At 43.4% G+C, this 15118-nt stretch overlaps 1 protein-coding gene across 5 annotated transcripts in view; it reads right to left on the bottom strand.

Moving 5' to 3' along the window:
• Positions 1-14584, bottom strand: part of VPS13D (vacuolar protein sorting 13 homolog D) — a 273685-nt gene extending 259101 nt beyond the window's left edge. For 4 of the 5 annotated variants that reach the window (XM_049877954.1, XM_049877956.1, XM_049877957.1 and 1 more), the window contains exons 1-5: positions 14473-14584; positions 11536-11708; positions 4860-4937; positions 1396-1586; positions 1223-1303 (exon numbers count right to left, since the gene is read on the bottom strand). In XM_049877954.1, coding sequence (XP_049733911.1) covers positions 1223-1303; positions 1396-1586; positions 4860-4937; positions 11536-11632 — 447 coding nt within the window. In that variant the 5' untranslated portion in view covers positions 11633-11708; positions 14473-14584. Of the gene's footprint in view, positions 1-1222; positions 1304-1395; positions 1587-4859; positions 4938-11535; positions 11709-13920; positions 14419-14472 lie in introns of those variants that run through there. The other variant, XM_049877955.1, reaches the window with a different exon arrangement.
• Between the last annotated feature and the right edge of the window lie 534 nt (positions 14585-15118).

The following is a 15118-nucleotide window of genomic DNA, read 5'->3' as shown; positions in this document are numbered from 1 at the left end:
TTATAGCAGCAAGATTCACAATAGTCGAAAGATAAATGTGTATATCCATACAATGGAATCTTATTTAGCTATAAAAAGGAATAAAATACTGATACAAGTTATAACATGGATGAACCTTGAAAACATTATGCTCAGTGAAAGAAGACAGTCACAAAGGACCACATGTTGTCTAATTCCATTGATATGAAATGTCGAGAATAGGCAAATTCATAGGGGCTGGGGGAAGAGAGGAATGGGGAGTGACTACTAACTGGTACGGTGTTTCTTTCGGGGATGAGGAAAATGTTCTGAAGTTAGATAGTGGAAATCAATTCACAACTTTGTGAATACACTTTCAAAAAGCCTAAATTGTATACTTCGTAAGGGTCAACTTTATGGTACACGAAATTATACCTCAATAAAGCTGTTTTTAAAATAATAACGCTGAATAAAAAAATCAATGACAGCTTTAAAAAAAAAAAAAACTGCCTGAAACAGAAGTCAAAGCCATCACCTCAAATGTACCAATCTTTTTTGTCAAAGTTATGAAAGTAGCAGCCTCTGATTACCACATTTTTGGGGAAGTGGTATACGTTGAACACATTTGACCTGTGTCACCTTGGCATTGCATAAAAACCCTGGGGGTAATAAGTACAGGCTAATTCTTACAACATTCATGAAAATTAGCATGGACTCTGATCAAAACAAACTTGAAATTAAAGCAGGAAATGTGACCAACAGCCCCAGCACTAAAGCTCATCAAATCATCGCCAGGTACATCAATGAGAGATTAACTATCTGAGTGGGCCGTTCACAACTCACTATGGAGTCAATTAGAAACCACAGAGTCCAACCTCTCTTGTTTTACTGATGAAAAAACTGAGACTAGAGAGGGTAAGTGATTTGCCTTGAAATGACAGACATCAAGGCTTCTTAGGAGGTAAATCTTTCAGCAAGTGGGACTCCAATATTCAAAAAGAAAGTAGGGTAAGTGAAATGGAAATGAAGCAAAAACTCCTACTCACACCAGATGTAGCAAGAAGAGCCTGTGTCTATCAGAATAGAGGACTTGCTTTTCAGGTTCTCCCTCTGGCACAGCCTATAAAAGGGCACACCTGAGCAGCCAACCCTACAAAACACTGTTTATCAGTAAGCCCACAAGAAACAAGCAACTAAGAAGTGACACACATTTAGGCCTGAGCAATCCCTTTCATGTTTATACCTTATGAAAGTCAGAACTTACTTCAATATTCTCCACAATTCTGGTAACTACTGAGGCAGTAACTGAATACCAATAGGATTCCCCTTTCTGCTGCCGTTCGTTCTAAAAAGGAAAGAACCAGCGTTAGCAGACATCTCCAGCTTTTGCTCAGTTAATGAGCGTCACCACAACTGCTCCTAAGGATTTCTGCTTGCCTTCCATTTTTCCTCCAGGGCTTGAAGTAGTACTTTCTTGCGTTCCCTTTCCAACAGTTTCTCCTTTTCATCATTGAAATCCTGAATTTTTTCAGGGGCTCCAATTAAGTGAAGGCTGGAGATGGAGATCACCCAAGGGTCCACATGGGGGCGATAAAAAGGAATCTGAAGGGTTACTTTGCCAATTAAGCCTGTGAGGAAAAGGAAAAGTCTCGTTAAATGCCTGTACGCATTTTTTCCTTCTTTCCATTTTTTGTGTATTTTTCTATTTTTGAGGAGCAGGTTCTACTTTTATCATTTATATTTTAAGAGAACAGTTAGCAGACTTGCATGTGTGAAAGAAGTACTAGCAGGCTGAGGCCTGTAAGAACGAGGCACAATGAATCAGATGCTGGAAAGGGTCCAGGGAGCCTTTGATCAAATCACGGGCAACATCTCTCCTCTGGAAACTCTCCCTTTCCCAACTTGACTACAAGTTCCTTGGTGTTATCTCTCCTCCCACCTGCACGTGTACAAACCCATGGGCACAAAACTCATTTCTTGTTAGTTATTAACTGGCTGGTTTGGTAAGTTCTCTTTGACAATTATCATACCAATAATATGTCCAATCTTGAACATAACCATCACAAACTGGAATGCAGGTAACACGGTAGTGGCACTCTATTGATAAAAGAATTCTGATTCTGTATGGAGAACTTGGGTTGATGAGAAAGCCAGAGGTCCTGGTAGAGTTGTGATAACTTATTTCCCACATTCTACCATTTCTAGCCAAGCCTCCTAGAACACACACCTTCTTTAAATTTAATGAATAAGAGGCAAGTCACCACTCCAGGAATAATGCAGAACATCTGAACCGTCTTAACGGGCCCCCAAAGATCCAAACAACCCAACTATTATGCCTCTGAAGTAGCACATGGTATCAGAGTATGATCATTACCCACTAAGATCTAGAATTCAAGTAGGATTGATCTGTTACATTTAAAATAACAGAATATCATTACAATGGCATTTTTTTTTTACAGTGGTATTGTTAATGCCAACACCAAGTGATCAACTGTGCAGTCCAGTAACAAAAAATTTTACAACAAATAATAAAAATTTTTTATTTGGATTTTATCTAGAAAAATGAAATTGAAATGTATGAAATTTTTCTATATATTAAATAAAATGTATAACTGAAACCGTTTACCAATTTTCACAACAAAGTATTTAATGAGAAAAGTGCACAGCTGAAACTCTAACTGGAATTAATTGGGGAAATGCATAATATTCTGAGTTAGATGAGACCATAACATAACTTCTGTTACTTTTCATTTGTAGAACAAGCACAAAAAGGGTCATTTTTGCAAAAGTATTAGAAAATGTCATCAGTTTTTCCAAGAGCCTCTCTTAAACCTTTACTGTGCAAACAATCCTCCTCGGGAAGGACCCGTAGTCCCAACATTCTGGAGGGTTTCCATCTGTCAGGGCGTTGGCTTATGATTCTGGCAGTTCATCTATCCCTTGAACTGACTTCAAGAAAGCCTAAGTTTTTGCAAGCTTTCTATTCTACTTCACCTAGCAACTGATTTGCATCGTACTGGACTTGTATTTTACTGTCATGTTATTGTTAGGTACTGTCCTGTCGGTTCTGACTCACAGCGACCCTATGTACCACAGAATGAAACACTACCCGGTCCTGCGCCATCCTTACGATCCTTGTTATGCTTGAGCCCATTGTTGCACCCACCATGTCAATCCATCTCCTTGAGGGTCTTCCTCTTTTTCGCTGACCTGCTACTTTACCAAGCATGATATCCTTCTCCAGGGACTGATCCCTCCTGATAACATGTCCGAAGTATGTAAGACGCAGTCTCACCATCCTTGCTTCTAAGGAGCATTCTGGTTGTACCTCTACCAAGACAGATTTGTTCATTCTCTTGGCAGTCCATGGTACATTCAATATTCTTCACCAAAACCACAATTCAAAGGCGTCAACTCTTCTTCAGTCTTCCTTATTCATTGCCCAGCTTTCACATGCATATGATGCGACTGAAAATATCATGGCTTAGGTCAGGCGTACCTTCGTCTTCAAGGTAACATTTGTTTTTCAACACTATAAAGAGGTCCTTTGCAGCAGATTTGCCCAATGAAAGACGTCCTTTGATTTCTTGACTGCTGCTTCCATGGGTGTTGATTGTAGATCCAAGTAAAATGAAATCCTTGACAACTTCAATCTTTTCTTCGTTTATCATGATATGGCTTCTTGGTCCAGCTGTGAGAATTTTTGTTTTCTTTTTGTTGAGGTGTAAACCATACTGAAGGCTGTGGTCTTTGGTCTTTTACTGTAAGTACCCCAAAAAGGGCAAGATTGACTGTATCAACGGGCTACTGTTAAATGATGAGAGGTGTCTGAATAGGGACTAATTTTATAAGTAGTCAGTTCATTAATGAACATTTTTGTTCTGTGACATTTCTTGTTGCCTTACTCAACCTAGTAACTGCAGAACTCCTGTAACAACTGCTAACATCTATTTAGTGTGCCAGGAATTGTTATGAGTGATTTTAATGTACTAACTCATATATTCCTCTCAGCAATCCTGTGATGTAGGTACTATTATTATCCCCATTTGAAGAAAGAAAAGCAGACTATAGTGGTTAGGTAACTTGCGTAAGGTCACACATATTATTATCCCCATTTTAAAGACAAGAAAGTAGACCAGAGTGGTTAGGTAACTTGCCTAAAGTCACACAGCCAAAAAATACAGAACTAGAATATAAACCTGACCATACTGCTCCAATACCCACATCTTATTCAATAGACTGTCTCTCAGTAATATTTATAATAAATTCTCTGAGAACAGAATCCCCGGTATCTGGAAGAGGTTCTTACACTTTAGTAAACATAAGACTCACCTGGGGTACTTATTAAAAATGCAGGGTCAACAACACCCTTCAGAGATTCTGATTCAGTAGATATGGGGGCTACTTGGCTTCCCCGTCGTCACCCCGAGGTAATCCTAATACAGGTAGCCCACAACTTACAACGGAGTGCCACTCCCATGACTCCGTCATAAGTCAAGTCTGACGTAAGTCAAGGATCTTTTTTTTTTTAAGTTTCCATTATTATTGCCTCTTATTATCAGTGACTATAAATCTGATCTTTGTCTTTGGGGGTTGGAAACATTACATATAAACTTACAGATATATTTTAATATTGTATGCAGTAATACTACTAATGACAAGACGTTAAAAAAAAAAAACCAACTGTTGTTAAGTGCAGTTGATCATAACTTGGATACATCCTAAGTTGGGGACTACCTGTACATGCTGCCTAGAAAGCACACTTTAAGACAGAGCTAAACTCTAACACTTTGTGTCCTCTGTCTTCTGGTCAAACAGAGCCAAACTAAATGGTTCTCAGTTTTCAATTCCCAAACAATTTAAGGCTCCAAACTGCCTCCCTCTCCTTTAGTTCCACATACCAGCTTTGACTTCAAACGGTAACTCCAGTTCTTTCAAGGCATCTTTCTTTAAGGGCAAGTTTTCTAATTCAACAGCACCTGAAAAATAAAAGTAACAGCATGACATGTTCATCCAGCAAATGCATCAGGTGCCCGCTGTGTACAAAGCAGTGAAGGGTAAAGGCAAGTTTTCCATCCAGAACTGGGCTATAAAAAGTCACAGGTAGATCTACCACCAGCCCACACGCTTTAACTCCTTGACCTCCCCAATCTAACATGTAAAGGCATTGAAGCTTACAAGAGGATAAAGCGTTCAGGCAAGGGTCTAATTTTTCCAGTAAAGGGCCAGGGAGTAAATATTTTAAGCTTTATGGTCTCTGTTACATATCCTCCCCCCACCCACCCCACAGTCCTGTCCCTTTTTCTTTTTTTTTAGCAACCTTTTAAAAATGTAAAAACCACCCTTAGCTTGCAGGCCAAACTGGGCTTACTGATGTTTGCAGTTCCCTAGTTTAGGCATGAGTCCCTGGGGAGCGCAAACAGTTAACACGCTCAGCTGCTGACCAAAAGGCTGGAGGTTCAAGTCCCTCTCGAGGCTGCTCAGATGAGAGGCCTGGCAATCTACCTCTGAAAAATCAGCCTCTGAAAACCCTGTGGAGTACAGTTCTACTCTGACACCCATAGAGTCCCCATGAGTCGGAATGGACTAAAAGGCAACTAGAAGAAGGAACATTTACCACAGGACCATTAACATCGGAATTACCTGGGATGAAACGTAAGCTCCTGGGCTCCAGACCTACTAAATTAGAACCTCTGGGATTGAAACACAGCAATCTTCAATTTTTTTTTAAGTCTCCTTCCCAACCCAACTCTCATCCCCCACCAAAAAATGAGTATAGTACATACAAAGTTTGTGAGCCCATGGTTTCACTAAAAAAAAAAAAAAGGCCATCAAAAGGAACTACGCTCTCTCTTCTGGAAACCACCTGGCTTGTTCTCCTCTGCACCTCCACTTGCAGGTATAATAACAACCAGTCAGAAAGTAATGAACAGGCTCGCCACTGTAGGTCCTTGCAGAGCTGGCATTTAAGATTTTTTAGTTAACTTCAACTCAAACATGCAGGCTGTCTCTGCAGCAGTTCTGAAGGACTAAAATGAGAGGGTGCAGCTGATCTCTCACCCTCCTGGCTCTGGAAGTCATTCATTCCCACACGGGACCCAGCTCCTACTTTGTACTAGGACCTGTGCTGGCCGATGGGAAGATAAAAAGATGAGAAGACAGGTTCTCCCCATCCTCAGGGGTAGGGAGACAGCCATCATTTTAAATAACTGTTGTCACAACACAAGACAATTTCTGAGCCACTTAAACCTGTCTGAGATACACAGTCTCAAGAACAGGGAGCGCAGACAACACTGTTCAGCAGCCATTAACTGGTAAGAAGACCCAGAAAAAGGATAACCTTTTTACTCCAAAGATAAAATGACACAAGAAACTTGCCTATTTTCCCCTTTAAATTAGTGTTTGGGCATTGTGGGTTACTGGCTTTCAAAGAAGTACTCAAAGCTAGCATTTTGGTAGGTTCTGAGCAAACGGAATCAACTTATTTTTTAGACTTTTGTGGGAACATTTGTCCACATGGAGCACCACATACCTTAAGACTAGCCAACACCTTTCAAACTTGGAACTGAAATCACTCCCAAGGATCACATTATAGCCATACAATAGACCCTATAGGGTTTCCAAGGAGCAGCTGGTGGATTCGAACTGCCGGCCTTTTGGTTAGCAGCTGAGCTCTTGACCACTGCGCCTCCAGGGCTCCATACAACAGACAGAACAGTAACACCAGTAAGGAATGTACACCTCAGAACAATCAACTATATGAGACCAAAAGGGCAGCATTTGCCCAAAAGCAAATTTTAGAAGGAAGGTAGGGGAAGGAAAGTTGGCCAAATGGACATGGGGAACCCAGGGAAGAAGCGGGGAGAGTGCTGACATATTTAGGTGTTTGCAACCAATGTCACAAAACAAGCTGTGCGTAAGTTATTGATTGGGAAACTAATTTGCTCTGTAAAGTTTCACCTAAACCACAATAAAATGTTCCGAAAAAAAAAAAAGATGAGTCAAAAAGGAAAAGTTAATAACCCCAGAGAGCCCAGAAACAACTCTACTTCCACATTTGGGGAGAAAATGATCAAAAGCACCATAGAGAGAAAACCATGAAACATCTGCCTTAACAATTGAAGCTGACCTACCCAAAATCAAACCCATGGCCACCAAGTCGCTTCTGACTCATAGCGACCCCATAGGGTTTCCAAGGCTGTAAATCTTTACGGAAGCAGGCTGCCACATCTTTCTCCCGCAGAGCAGCTGGTGGGTTTGATCCACCGAACTTCTGGTTAGCAGCCAAGTGCTTTAACCACTGTGCCACCAGGGTTCCTTGAAACTGACTTCAGAGGTGGGGAAAAACATAGTTTCTTCTTTTGAAGAATATCATTTGCCTTTGAACTGTCCCAATTTTCAATACCCGAATCTGCCACAAAGCAGACAGGCCCTAGGTTTCCTTGGCCGCTATACAGCCTTGGAGAAGTAGAAGGAATTGTAGGCAGTTCAAACCATGAAAAATTAAAGAGGCTGGAGAGCAGAGAGCAAAGGAGAAGGGCCAGAAAGGAGAGGGAATGAGAAGGAATGGCAGCCTTTCTCAAATATGTCAAAAGCAAAGGAAGCAGGCAAAACAACAGCAGACATGATTCAAGAGAGAAGGCTTCCTAATCTCCCACCCACTCAAATATGCACACACAACTAGCCCTGCTGGGAAAGGTCACTCCAGGGGCCATACAGTAAAGTACTCAAAGTAGGTGAGTATTTCATAATTAATGCTGTTGTTGTTGTTAGCTGCTCTCAAGTCAGCCCTCGACTCATGGCAACCCCATGCATAGCAGGATAGAACCACTGTGATCTATAAGGCTTTCAACGGCTGATTTTCAGAAGTAGATCACCAGGTCTTTCTTCCTTCCTTGTCTTAGTCTGGGAGCTCTGCTGAAACCTGTTCAGCATCACAGCACCATGCAAGCCTCCACTGACAGATGGGTAATGGCTGCATTTGAGGTACATTGGCCAGCAATCAAACCCAGGTCACCCACATGGGAGGCAAGAATTCTACCACTGAGTTGCTAATGCCTTCTTTATAAATAGCAATGTTCATTTATTTCCAGGCTGGTAATTTAATGTTAATTTATTTCCAGACAGATAATCTGCAGGCTTATTCATGGATGTCTCAGCAAAAATGCCTCATCTCAGATTAGCAAAATATCTCTTCACTAGAACTGGGGTGAATTTAGAGGTTGGTCATTTTTCAGCAATCTCTAACACTACTGATTCTCTTCATTCTCCTCTAGGTCCTTTAAAGGGCCAAGGTGAGGCTTAAAGATCATAAAAAGAAAAACGAGGGGGGGCTTTAAGTTCCAAAATATACAGATATGCCCATTGTTTGGAATAGAATTGTGTCCCCCCAAAAATACATTTAAGTCCTGAGCTCTTATATTCTCCCGCCTCCTCTCTTTCTATCATCCCATCACAGAGTCTTTCTTGCCCAGGGCAAGTGCTCAATAAATGCTTGTTGAGTGACTAAACAAGCGGGATCTTAACAGCAAGTGCTCTCCCTGTCCTTCCACTACTCATATGTTACTTTGCATTTTTATTACTTTGCATACATGTATACAACCTACCCTTGAAGATTATAAATCTTTCATAAAGAATTTTAAAATTAAAATGTCCATGCATTTTAATGCTTTGTTTTTTAAGACCTGCTGATAAAGTGAATACTGTTTCTTTAAACATTAAAATGTAATATAAACTTTTAATATATGCACTTAAAATGTTACAAAACTTTTGTGGCCTTGTTGGGAAATAGGGCTTTTCCTTTTGTTATCAGTTAAATTAAATGAGGTCATACCAGGGTAGGGTGGGTCCTCATTCCAATCCCTTCTGAGTGGTGTTTTATAAAAGGGAGGAAACAGAAGGAAAACCTCTACAAACCAACAACTGCCCAGAAACGCCGAGGACTACCAGAAACTGAGAGACAAGGAAGGCTCTTACCCTGGAGCTGACAGAGACAGCATAGCCCTGCTGATGTCCTGAATTTGGACTTCTAGCCTCCAGAACTGGGTGACAATAAATCTCTTTAAAGCCACCTACTTTGTGATATTTTATCATGGCAGCCCTAGGAAACTAAGATACCCACAGACCAAAGTTCAGATTCCTTGATGTGGCAGAAGGTAGAGACCTTCTGGCCCTAAACTATCCCAAACACACCCCCTGCAAGATTTCAGCCTTCTGCCTGTTCTCACATACTCCATTCTACTTGGAATGTTGTAGCCTCCTCCTGTGCCACCATGTAAATCCTGCCAAGACCCAGCTCAAAAGCTACCTCCATAATTACTTTCCCAGATCCTAAAGACAGAAAGAATGGTCCCTCTGCTTTGCACCCCATGGCATTATGCCTGCATCCCTAGTATAACACTTTAATAGATACTACCTCGAGTTACTGTGGAGCCCTGGTGGTGCCGTGGTTAAGAGCTCGGTTGCTAACCAAAAGGCCGGCAGTTCAAATCTACCAGCTACTCCTTGGAAACCATATGATGCAGTTCTACTCTGTCCTCTAGGGTTGCAATGAGTTGGAATCGACTTGGCAGCAAAGGGTTTGTAAATGGAGGAACTGGTATTCAAACCCACAGTCTGACTACAAAATCTATACTCTCGACCACTACTTCAGTCTCCTCTGCCTCTCCCAAAGCAGCTATTAACAGTGATTATTTGCAGGTTGTGAAATAACTTTCTTATTCCTTTCTCCACCCCAAACACTGCTTAACTATGTCATCAAGATCAACGGCGTCAACATCTTTACAAAACCATCCTCTCAGTACCCTGCAATGCTCCCAGGACTTTCATGGCCAAGCACCACAGCATGCTTAGGGTCTCTAAGCACAGGATCCCGTACTAACACCAGTTACAAAAGAAAGCATTTTTCTATTCTGCAGAGAAAGATTCTTCAAATTTCAGTTACATTAAAAGCCCTAGAGACTAATATTTTTTAAAAGAAAATAAGCACAGATGAGCAACTAAAGGACCAGACAGGTACATACAATTATCATTACAATTTATGTTGTCTAAATTACAGAGATTAGAAATCTGTTACTAGTACAGACTTCAGGATGCATCAGATACCACAAAATTCCTATTTATTTATTTCTTCACCAAACATTCTCTTATCATACCACTCTTGAAAGACAGCCACCTCTTTTACTAGCAAGGTTGTAGTTTGCAGTTCTCTTTCTAGGCCCTTTTACCTACTCCATACAACTTAGTTACCTTCAAGTGTGTCTGAGAACATCAATAAGCAATCAGAGAGGTCAACTTGAACAAGCCCTCATCCCTACAGACTGGTCACTCTCACTTTTCACTTAGCAGCTGCCTTCTAAGGTAGGAGGAAAAGGAAGGTGAGAATAGGAAAGAACCCACTCTCTGTTTCCACTGAAACAGAACTTCAGCCTATCACTGCCACAATCATTTTACTGGCTTCGCTGGGTCAACAACTTTGTTGGAAAAAAAAAAAATGACTTAGTTGGGACAACTTTGGGAACAGATGAACCACTGGCACCCTACTCTCAGACTGTACCAATATCTGTATCACTGCTATCTCTAATAACTTGTCCTGGTCCACTTGCCAAAACTGATGCTCCCAGGAAGCTGAGGTTTTCAACGAGTTAGAGGTGTCCTTTCCACTCTTCTATGGTTTCACACATTTGTAAACTGACTTTATGTTCTTTTCTATATGTGTTCAGGGGTTCCATTTTGAGGTGAGCAAAGAGAATTTAAATTAAAATGAGGAAAAGGAGAAAATACACTTTTCCAACTCCAACACAAAATCATTGGACTGTGTTTACCAAATACAGGCCTGTAAAGGCGTAAGGGTCTTAACCTTTAATTAGCATGATGAGACCTCAGAAACTCTGTCAAAGGCCTCACAGAAACATATTTTAAAACTTCTATTGGGCATCTATTATATGCCAGGAAGCATATAATAATTAAATGTTACTCCGTTTGATCCTTTTGACCCTTATAAAACCCACTGCTGTCGTGTCAATACCAATTCATGGCAACCCCATGTGTAGCAACCCTCTTTTTCTAAAGAAAACTGAGGATCAGAGTTTAAATGCTTGTTCACATAGCTAATAACAGACAGGGTAGGATTTGAAGCCAAAGTCAATACCACTTGTACTACATCATGGTTGACTCCATAAAGCTCTAAAAGTAACTGGTTAAAGCAGTCACCAGTGATATCGTCTTTTTTTTTTTTTTTTAACAGCTCCCTAAAATCTATAGCAATACACCCACACACTTAAGTTACCCTAATAATAATCAGTGTCACATCAGAGAACACACTTTCTCTTACACATATTTAATACAAAGCCGTTTGGACGTTAAAACCCGTTGCTGTTGAGTCAATTCAGACTCATAGCAACCCTACAGGGCAAAGCAGAACTGCCCCATAGGGTTTCCAAGGAGTGGCTGGTGGATTTGAACTGTCAACCTTCTGGTTAGTAGCTGTAGCTCTTAAGCACTGCGCCACCGGTTTTATTATACTCAATGCCACCTGCAAAGCTTTGTACTTTACCAAAGAGAAGTATGTGTACTCACCTTTCAGAAGCGCAACCGAGAGCTGGTCAGTGTTGAGGTTATTGACGTATTTCCCCAGATAGGTATTGAGGACCCAGGCTACAAGACCTTCCAACATGACTATATCCTCAGGAAAAGGTGGTTAAAAACCATGGATCATACTTTATTTCTCTCTCTCATGGTCACAGGAGAATCTATGAAGGGAAAAAAAAAAAATGATTTCCTACTCTACTTAGCCAAAGGTGGAAGAAAGCAAAGTATAGATTTAAAAAGATGGGATGAGAAGCATGTAAGACGCCTTAGTTAGTAAATGGAGGGCCAAACCATATACTACATTTTGATACTGCTGCAAGAAACAGTCACACTTAAAAATTTAGCAAAAAAAAATCCGCAATTCAAAACCGTGCACCTTTTCAACTGCTCATTGAACTGCTTGCTTTTAGCAGGGATCAGACTGTCCTGATCTGTGATTCTCATCTGGGCGTGTCTGGAGATGTTTTAGATTGTCGTGCCTGGGGGCTGTTCATGGTACCTTGTGGGTAGAAACCAGGGATGCCACTGAATATCCTACAATGCATAGGACAGCGTCCCCCACACACACACAGCAAAGAAGTGTTCAGCTCAAAATGTTAACAGTGCCAAGGGTGAGAAACCCTGATCTAGGTTAAGGTAAAAACACCCTGAGAGATTTATGAATGAACTTCACATTTTGCAGTGATTCTCATTAAGGTTGCCCTAATTCAATTTTGCAAATTCGTTCATCAGAATCATTTGTAAAATAATACAAATGGGAGAGAGAAGGCAATGCTTTATCACTACTCTGAAATGCCCTGGAACTCCATCGCTGGTATCTGGACATCAGATGAAGCTGTTACAACGAACTGTCTTAGTCAATAAATGCCAGGAATCCTCTGGTTCCAACTATAGCATTTAGATGCAGCACTGAGTTGCTACTAGCCTATCATAAACACCTACTAAAAAAATAGAGAGATTGGTTCTATTAAAAGTTAACAAGAAAGAAGCTGAAGCACCAAAGTTTGACTGGGTTCTCAGGTCACTCAGCTAGTAGATCCCAATTAGAACTGTGAGCGCCAAGTCCTGCTTTGAGCCACCCATGTTGGTCATCAGCCACCATGCCATCCACTCCAGATTTGCTATGGCATGGATCCCACTTGGCACCAGCTCACTTTCAGGATCCTTTCCAAGCACTGTGCCCCACCTCTAGCGATTCATCTTAGTGCCAGAAGACACTCTTACCCCAACTGAAAGGCTGCAACCAAACTAAGACCCATCATACAAGGCCCTGTGAGAGTTAACTCAACCTCTAGGAAAGATTTACTTTTATTTGTCAACAGTGTCTTCACTTCCAGACAAGATTACCTCGTATTTGTCAACAAACACAGTAAAAAAAAAAATAAACAAAAAAATTAACATTTGGTAAAACACTTGATTTTTTTAAAGCTACATTTTATGTAAAACTAGGAATCTGCTAGAGATTTTGGGGTATGTTTATTTAAAGAAGAGATGACGAAAATAATTTTTTTTTAATAAGAAATGTTTAAAAGTCTAAGTCAAAGAAACATTTCTCTATTGTAACTTTATAACAAGTAAATCTATAAGAACAAAATGTGGCCCTGACTAATCTAGTCTTACTATGTGAACTCCAAACACCCCTAGGCAAGGAGCCAAAGTCAGAGTATTCTTTATTTTTGGAGTTACTGCCACTGAATGCTAAATCTCTCGGGAGTGCCAAACGTAAATACTCTCCCAGTAAAGGGAAACCACTGTAAGCTTGTACATAAGATCAGACCCTACTCTACTTTCCCTGAAGATGGAAGCCTGCAAAGCACAGACTTAAAGATGCCCTGGTCAGTAAATTGAGGGCCAAAGCAGAAAGCATCCATTAGCTCTGCTAAGCATCTAGATCGGGCTTGAAGGGACTTCAAGGATTCCCTTAAGGAATTCGGTGTCAGCAAGGGCCGCCAGACTGGCCAGAATACGAAGTGTTTACACTCCCGCCCATCAGGGCTTCTAGGCAGCTGCCTGGCACTAACCCCCACCTGGCCTCCCCTACTCGGTGATGCAGGTGGCACTGGGGATCAGTGCTTAGCCCATGGGCAGGCAGACAGCGGGACATGACCTTGAGCCAGGCCACTCCCTCGAGGGGCGGCAAGAGCCGGGAGTAGGAAGGACAGGCAACCGGAGTGGGCACCCCTCGCGGAGAAGGCCAGGGCTGAGAGCTGCCGAGGAAGTGGGGTGTCAGGCGGGTGGCCCCTCTGAAAGAGTACTGCCCAGAAGACAAAGCTCCCACCCTCGGCCCTCAGAACCTTAAGCCCCCATCCGTGAACAGAGACACCCCCACCTCCCACATAAGGCCTGGAGGGAAAGGCGCCGAGGGTCCCAGACCTGGGAAGATGGGTTCCGCCGAGGCTTGACCCGGGGGCGAGGAGTTCAGCTGGGTTAGAGACAGGATGTTCCAATCCCAGAGCGTGACCCCGGGCGGCTAGTTAAGAGAGTGGTTAGGACAGTCTGGAAAACCGACCGATGTCCCATTCTTGGGCGTAAGTGGGAGTCTGGCACTCGGGGTCTCGCATTCAGACCGGGGCTCCGACAGAGGGACGCAGGCTGACACCTCCCCAAAGCCTGGGAAGGGCGTCGGGGGCTCGGACACTCCAGGACGCGAACGCCGGAGTTCCACAGGAGGCTCAGCCAGCCCGGACCCAATGCCTGGGGTGCCCGCGGGCGATCGGACGCAGTGATCCTGGGACGTCGGGGGCTCGGACACCCCGAGGCTTCCCCGGAGGAGCTCAGACGGCCAGAGGGCCGAACGCCGGGGTCCCCCGGGTTCCCAGCGCCGCACTCCCCTCGGACGGGCCCGGCCTCCCAGGTCTAGGCCCGCGCCTGCCCGTCGGTCCCCGGCCCAGCCCGCCGACCTGCGCGGCCCCGCCTCGCCCCTACCTGTCGGTGTCCGGGGCCGCCCGCCCCAGTCCGGCGCTGCGCGGCTCTTCCTCTCCTCAGCTCCTCAATGGCGCTGGCCGGCGGCGCTCGGGCCCACCCCGACCCGACCAATCGAACGAGCGACGCGCCGGCGCCTGGCCAGCCGAGCGCCGAGTCATCGAGGAGGCGCCCCCTACCGCTGGCGGGCTCTCCTGCAGAGCGGCCGGGGCCTCCTGAGCTCAGGGGTGCTCAGGGTGAAACTGGAGAACAGCCCTAAGCAAGCCCCATTTCACAGGTGGGGAGACTGAGTCCCAGGGAAGGGCAGAGCTAGAAGTGAATCTGGCTCAAACAGGATTGGCGCTCAGGATTCTTCGCCCTGCAACACCTGCCTTCGCGCGTTCCATTCACAAGAAGGGTGTAACTGACCCTGTGGCCACCCACAGTCCGTTCTCCACTCAGCAGCTACCAGTGTGTTAAAGCATAATTCAGGCCATGTCACTTTCCTGCCTAAAACGGCCTCCCCGTTATGCTTAAATTAAAATCCACCTCCTTACAGAGCAGACACCAAGCTCCTGCTGGATTTGGCCCTTTCCTACTTCTGCCACCCATTCCCTGACACAACCTGCCCCGGAGTCCTTCATCTCCTGCCGCAGGACCTTTGCATTTG

The sequence above is a fragment of the Elephas maximus genome, chromosome 3 (assembly GCF_024166365.1).
Source record: "Elephas maximus indicus isolate mEleMax1 chromosome 3, mEleMax1 primary haplotype, whole genome shotgun sequence".
Lineage (NCBI taxonomy): Eukaryota > Metazoa > Chordata > Mammalia > Proboscidea > Elephantidae > Elephas > Elephas maximus.
The sequence above is the reverse complement of the archived record's forward strand: the minus strand, read 5'-3'. Positions and strand labels throughout refer to the sequence as shown.